Source organism: Parasteatoda tepidariorum, chromosome 9 (assembly GCF_043381705.1).
Source record: "Parasteatoda tepidariorum isolate YZ-2023 chromosome 9, CAS_Ptep_4.0, whole genome shotgun sequence".
Taxonomy (NCBI): domain Eukaryota; kingdom Metazoa; phylum Arthropoda; class Arachnida; order Araneae; family Theridiidae; genus Parasteatoda; species Parasteatoda tepidariorum.
This window is the reverse complement of record NC_092212.1, coordinates 84,399,132-84,406,154: the sequence shown is the minus strand read 5'-3', so window position 1 is coordinate 84,406,154 and position 7,023 is coordinate 84,399,132. Positions and strand designations below refer to the sequence as shown.

The following is a 7,023-nucleotide window of genomic DNA, read 5'->3' as shown; positions in this document are numbered from 1 at the left end:
CTTACATTCAATTCAATTCAATTCACTTCGACCAGCGAGGATCGAACCCACGCCCTCTTGGACATGTGCCCAGTGCCCTACCAACCAGACTATCCCGGCCGCATGGATGGTTCATTTTATTTTATATTATAACTGTCGTTGAACAACCGACCCAATTTTATAAGTATACGACTACTAATGTTCAACTCGGTATCCTTGTAATTTGAACCCAATCTAAAAGACAAGGGAACTCCTGGATTAAGAATTGGGGGAAATTTGCCTTCGTGGAGGACTTTTGGATGGAGCTAACCCGCATTTGCGTTACATGAACAGGAAAACCACGAGAACCTCCCACGGTTAGCCTGACGGCAAGGGGACTCTAACCCATGATCCGTCTACCACTGAGGACATTTCACGTCAGATCTGTGGTCGGTACAAGCCGGATGCGGAATTCGTATCGACTGGGATTTGAACCCGGTTCGCTTCATAGTAAGCCGAACGCTCTATTCCCTGAGCCATCGCAGTAGGTTGATTGACTGTATAAAGCTAAGCGCATCAGGGGTTAAAATTCGTCGTAAGACTTCTGGATTACTACTTCCGACTTATTTTTACACCTAAACTTTAAAAAACGCACTATACATGCTGAATTGCATGATCATCTTATTCGATAATCGTATTTTACCAAAATGACACATTACATGACCAAAGTAAACCTCAACATTTTATTTTATTATCGTCGGTTAAAAGTCAATACAGATCGGATAATCGGTAATTTATGTTCAACATTGCACAATTTCAATCCCTACTCAGAAGACTATTGAACTTCTACGTCATAAATTGTGGCAAACTCATCTCCATTAAGGACTTGTGGGGAGTGTAGTTATCGGCCATGTCAACCTTCATCCATGAAAAGCTACCCCATAGTAGAATCGAGTTAACATGTCATATATACTAGTGAATTTGAATTTCGTAGTGGTAGACACACTACAGTACTCCCCCACCAGCTGTGATAGAAATCGATGAATGAACACCACTAGTTGATTCATTGCTGATTTGTGAGAAACCGGAGAGATGTATTAAGATTGCCGTACATTTTGAGTGCTGATAGTGAGAGCTGTATTAAGTTCACGGTCTTGGTTGCTCCTGTGTTGCCTTTATCAGTCGAGTGAGTACGCTGCACGCTATGTGTGATCGAGACTGAGTAGCAACAGCGTGAGCAGTTGGATAATGTCGATTTAAAAAGTAGTAAGTCAACTGTTCAACGTGGGCCATACATCAAAGTAAGCGTGCTGAAATCGAAGTGGGAGTTTTGTCAAGGTAGGCGTGTTCACATCACGCCCAGGTCACCAATGTGGGGATAGTAGTTAACTACAATGTCAACCTTCATCCATGAAAAGATACCCCATTGCAGAATCGAGTTAACATGTCATATATACTAGTGAATTTGAATTTTCTAGTAGTAGACACGCTACTTTTGTTGAAAACGAACGCGGTTCTGCTTGATATGGAGTGGAAAACCATGATAACTTCATAGTGGGAAGTTATCATGGTTATTTCGACGACTCTGTCTGAAGATCCGCGGAACACGTCACGTTATTACTGAAGTGTGGACAAGGTGACAGCTATATTTGAATTGATCAGCCATCAATAGAGATCAAACTAGGTATTGCTTTAAATGTAGAACAGCTAGCTGTAGGTTCAGGATTCTGAACACAGAATAATGCGCTTTCATACTTGAGCAATACTTCCAATCAAGCTTTCTCAATTATTTCTAAACTATGAAAACGCTTTGGAGTCGTGGTGGCTCAGTCGCTAAGGCACTGAACTCTCATTCTGTAAAACTGGGGTTCGACTCCCAATGGCGGCTTGAATCTTACCAATCTTCAAGTCGATGGATACCAGGTTGTCTGGGAAGTAAACGCGGTTCGTGAGCGATGTTAACTACATTGCCACAATTAGCCGTTGGTAAAAAAATTGCGAAGCCTTAACCTCCATTACTCCCTGATCTGCATTGGGTTCTTAAGGGAATGCTTTACTTTATCAAAACACATTGTTCTGTCATAAAGTGCTCGTGTTTCGATAACCCTGAATAGTCATCGTCACTCTTTTTTTATGCCGGTAATATTTTATTGCAGAAAAACCGAAAAATTTCAAATGTTACATGGCTGGCTACGAGGGCCAGAAATGGCTACGAATTCCACACCCGGCTCGCACCAACCACAGTGCTGACGTAAAATATCCTCAGCGGTAGACGGACCATGAGTTGGAGTCCCCTTCTCGTCAGTCTAACCGTGGGAGGCTTTCGTGATTTTCGTCAACATGTAACCCAAAGTCGTAAGCAAATTTCTCCCAATACTTGAGTTAAGAAATCCCTTGTCTTCTGGAATGGGTTCAAAATTACATGGCTATGGAGTTGATCTTAAGTAGTCGTAAACGCAAAAAAATAAGGTCGGCTGTTCAACGACGGTTATTAAATAAAATAAAATACTGCGTGGATTCTTGAACTACACTTCAATTTTACAATTTCCAGAGCATACAATTTCATTATCACAACTTACCACAAAGTAAACAGTCCCATTATAGCATTTCGTGGGTCACCCATAGCTAATGATGCAGTACTTTGATCATATCTGTGTAGTCTCGGTTTTAACATACTAGCCGCCACAAGGGCACCTCCAGTTAAATGCACAGCACATGAACCGGCAAAATCTCCTAATTTTTTCAAGAAGCCATGGTCACCCCACATCCAACCGGCTGGTATGCAGTAAGTGATGGTGTTGACAAAAGAAAACAATATGTAGGCATTGAAGTCAGCCATTGCACCTGATACTATAGTTGTAGTAGTTGTAGCGAAAGATAACTGGAAAATGAAAGTAGCGAAGACACCACCATCGTTGTCTTCGGTATCTACCATGAATAAACCAACCCCGCAGAAGGCAGATGTTCCTGGTCCTGTACCGTATTCAAGACCGTAACCGAACATCCAGTAAGAAAGTCCGCCCAGAACCACATCAACGGCGTTTTTCATTAGAATATTAACTTCATTCTTTTTGGAAACAGCACCAGATTCTAAAAGTCCGAAACCTGTAAAAAATAATTGGATACATTCTAAAAAGTATTAATTACATTATATTTTTGGGAGCAGCATGAGATCATAAAAATTCAAATCCTGTAAAGATAATTGGATACATTCTAAAAAATATTAACTTGATTCTTTTTGGAAACAGTACCAGATTCTAAAAGTCTAAATCCTGTAAAGATAATTAAATTTTACTCTTACAAATATTACCGATTTTACTCAAATTTTGTATTTTACCGTGTAAAAATATATTCTTTAAAATGATGCAAAAATTTGTATACCTTACAATCTAATTTTTTTCCGACTACTTTTAAATAAAAGAACAAAAGATAATAAATATTTAATAAAGTTTATTTTTTGCATGGAATTGTCTGTGGATAAATGAATCTTATAATTGTGTGTAAAATTTTTTTTAATTCTATTAAAAAGTTCTTGAGATATAACAAAATACACAAAAAGTAAAATTAACACTAAGAGGGTTCAAACTTTTGAGCCCTTTCCTGATCAAACTATTGGGACCATAATTTCCAGATTGCGGCTATCCCCTATATTCTGGGGGGGGGCAAAAGTCTGAATCCGTTCAAAGAAAAGTATGTATGCTTAGAGAAATTACGTTTTTGTTTCTGATTTCGTAAATTAAAATATCGTTTGCTCTTATTAATTAGCAGATTTGAGGTTACCGACTCGAGCCATTAAGATACAGTCTCGATGAACGCGAAGATCCGATCATTAGATCAAAAGTTATTCAGAGTGGGTTTTTTTTTTTTGCTCACTGTATTTTAAATTTAATAAATGCTCTAATTCTTCATGTTTAAGTTATTCAACCTTAGGTCTTAAGTTTACAAGTTTTGGAAGTTGACATCAACTACATTAACTGACATTAAGAAATCAGTATTTAAATATCTTTTTTGGTAGACCAAGATTTTAGAGAATGATATTGTCAAGTTAGTCATAGCTTCGTATATACCAATCTTGATTTCCACAGGTGAAAAAATTCTTGAAAGAAATGAAAATGAGACAATTCTCGATCATTCCATAAATTTATTACTACTACAATATGTTATTTTGTAAGGAAAATATATCTGTACTCGACTTCCAAGGTAGCAAGTTGCAAATCGAAGCCATTGGAAGTTTCCTTAAATTCGCAACCACTTCAATTTGAATAATATTCATCAAGCATGTATCAGACTTTTAGCAATTCAAAAAAGTTTCCAAATATGTGTGGTGATCAAAGAAAAATTTAATGATCAATTTTTAAATTCATGGTATGTATTACTAATTTTGGACCAGTTTGAAAATTTTGGTGGACCATGGGTCTGTATGTAACTTGAAATCATAAAATATACAAAAGTCTCGAAAGTCATGGAAATAAATTTAATTTAGGCATTAACACTAAATGTGCTAGAAAAAAAAAAGAATTAATGAAAATATTGCATTAAGATTCGATTCACATTAAATTTATATGAATCATTTTTTTTTAAAAAATACTTCCAAAGAAAGTTAAATACCAGTCTGCATTGTGAATATCACAAACGAAGCAGTCAAAATCCAAGTTGAATCATCTGCGTTGACTGGAGTAATTCCTGCCTCCTCTTCTTTGGTCATGCTCTAAAACAGAAAAAAAATCTCACAGAAGTTTGGCACCAATAAACGTCTTAAGCCGTAAATTTTAGTAAATTAAGTAAATTTTAATAAATTAAGTAAATTTTAGTAAATTAAGTAAATTTTAGGAAATTTAGTAAATTTTAGTTGACAGGAGTAATTCCTGCCTCCTGTAATTTCTTTGAGTATGCTCTCACATTTTAGTGCTTTTAGTTTAAGTTAGCTTTTGCATTAACTGGTAGCAAAATTTTGTTTTAAAACGCAAGAGATTATGTTTTAATCGTATGATGTCCCATTTTTAGAACATGTCGCTTTTTCTAAAAGATATAGACTAATATCCTAATTATTTCATTGTTAGCATTTATCTTGGATAAACAAGACATTCCTGTTTTCCAAAAAAATTTAATATAAAATCTTTTTCTGAAAAAATGCACTTCTCATAATTTTTTACCACAATTTGTAGGTAACAGTGATGAAACAGTAGATTAAATGTTCCATAACTTTTTCCATAATTTCTACTTAACTTAATCATTTTTTCCACCTTTTTCATTATTGCAAAATGTTAGTTCGGGAAACTAAATGCTAAAAAAATTCGATCTAAAACTTTTTTCTTTCCATTTTTGGGATAAAGACTATTTCATCACTGCCAAATCTCCCGGCTTTCGAAGAAAATTTTATTCTTATATATCAGAAATGCCAACTGTGTTCCGGAATTCGACAAAATATTTTAAAAACAGGTAGACAACTAGAAACTAAAATTTTGCTGATTTTCGGTTACTTCTGCCAACTTTTTAGGAGGCTTGATAGTCATAGTCATATTATTGCTCAAGGCTTTTAGGTCATGAAGGCACATTTTAACTTTTCATCTTGATTTGTAAAGTAATTTTCATCATGAGTTTTGAAAACAGAAAGAAAAGGAAAAGGAAAAATAACCACGATATAGAAAAAAAACTGAAAATAATTTAGAACTATTTGCTGCAATTGCAACGCCATTTGCGGAATAGCTGCACCAATAAAAAATCAGAATTATGAACAGTTAGAGAAAATACTGCAATGCAGTCACTTGCAGCGTTATAATTTAAATATATATATTAAATTATAAGTATCAAAAAAAATCAAAAATAGTTAAGAATTAATTGAATTTATCTGATTAAATAGCGTTGCTAGAGAAAAAATGGGCTCTGGGGGACTGATTTTGAAATCTTCAATAAGCATTTCTTCTTTAAAAACGTTGTTGTAGTTTGCGGCAGAACATTTTTGTGCTTTTTTTTAATAAAATTGTTAGGTGTGATTAAAGTTTCAGTGAGGGTATTTTTATTTTTTAAAATCTATGTGTATAACTTTGTTTCCTTTGACTCCTAGCATTTTTCTTAGTTATATATTTTGGAACACAATAAGTTTGTTAATATTTACATTGCTGTAATTGCACCAGGCAGAGCATGCATAAGTAATTATAGGTTTGATATATGTAAGGTATTGTTTGATTTTAAGTGACATTTTGGAGTAGGGACCTAGTAGACATTTTAATTTATTGTACATTCCAGTGGCTTTAGCTGTTATTTTCTTAACATAGTCATTCCAGTTAAAATTTTTGATAAGTGGCCTTATCAACAAGAGAAATATCATTTCCAAAGAAAATTAATGTATTGTTAATAGTAAGTCGTCTAAGTTTTTTTTTTTTAAATCATGAGTAGGTTCCGGCTTGCATCGACGACAGTGTTGACATAAAATATCCTCAGTGGTAGGCGGTTCATGGGTTAGAGTCAATTTGCAGTCAGGCTGACCATGGGAGGTTCTCGTGGTCTTCCTCTCCATGTAACGCAAATGCGGGTTTGATCTTTTAAAAAAGTCCTCCGCGAAGGCCAATTTCTCTCAATACTTGATCCAGGAGTTCAATTGTCTTCTGGATTGGGTTTAAAATGACAAGTCTACGGAGATGAACATTAGTAGTAGTAAACCCAAAAACTGGGTTGGCTGTTCAATGACGGTTATAAAAAATAAAAAAAATAAAAAGTAGGTTTGAATTTTGGGCATTAATTTCGACCTTCCAGTTAGAACACCAGGTTTCAAAGTCATGTATTTTGGTCTGTTATTTATTAATAGCATTTGTAGCAAATCTAAATTTGACTACAACCCCTGTATCCACTGCAAAATAAGCAGTAAGTCTGTTATAGTCATCTATATCGATAGGAAACTAATAGGTGTAAATTATATATAATATTTCTCAGAGAATACTACCCTGGGTAATCCCGGCTCTTATTATTCTATTGGGTGAGAAAATATAGTTTATTTTAATTTAAAGGATCTGTTTTTACTTGACAGAAACAAAGTGGGGTATCACATATGCCAGGGGTTACATGAAG

The 7,023-nt window shown here is 34.9% G+C and overlaps 1 protein-coding gene across 1 annotated transcript; it reads right to left on the bottom strand.

The window, feature by feature from the left end:
* Nucleotides 1-2,533: 2,533 nt before the first annotated feature.
* LOC107447420 (putative ammonium transporter 3) lies at nucleotides 2,534-5,513 on the bottom strand. Its single transcript, XM_016062336.3, has 3 exons — nucleotides 5,439-5,513; nucleotides 4,567-4,666; nucleotides 2,534-3,063 (listed from the first exon to the last, which is right to left on the bottom strand). Exons 1-3 carry the CDS (start codon nucleotides 5,511-5,513, stop codon nucleotides 2,534-2,536), a joined length of 705 nt encoding a protein of 234 aa, XP_015917822.3.
* Nucleotides 5,514-7,023: the final 1,510 nt, after the last annotated feature.

What these genes read in the sequence shown, in the direction of transcription:
- LOC107447420 (XM_016062336.3), bottom strand. Translation starts at nt 5,513, where the DNA reads ATGTGCCTTCATGACCTAAAAGCCTTGAGCAATAATATGACTATGACT. An exon ending in CTCCTAAAAAGTTGGCAGAA is followed by an intron (nt 4,667 to 5,438) that starts GTAACCGAAAAT and finishes TTTCTGTTTTAG; the next exon opens with AGCATGACCAAAGAAGAGGA. An exon ending in GATATTCACAATGCAGACTG is followed by an intron (nt 3,064 to 4,566) that starts GTATTTAACTTT and finishes TATTTTTTACAG; the next exon opens with GTTTCGGACTTTTAGAATCT.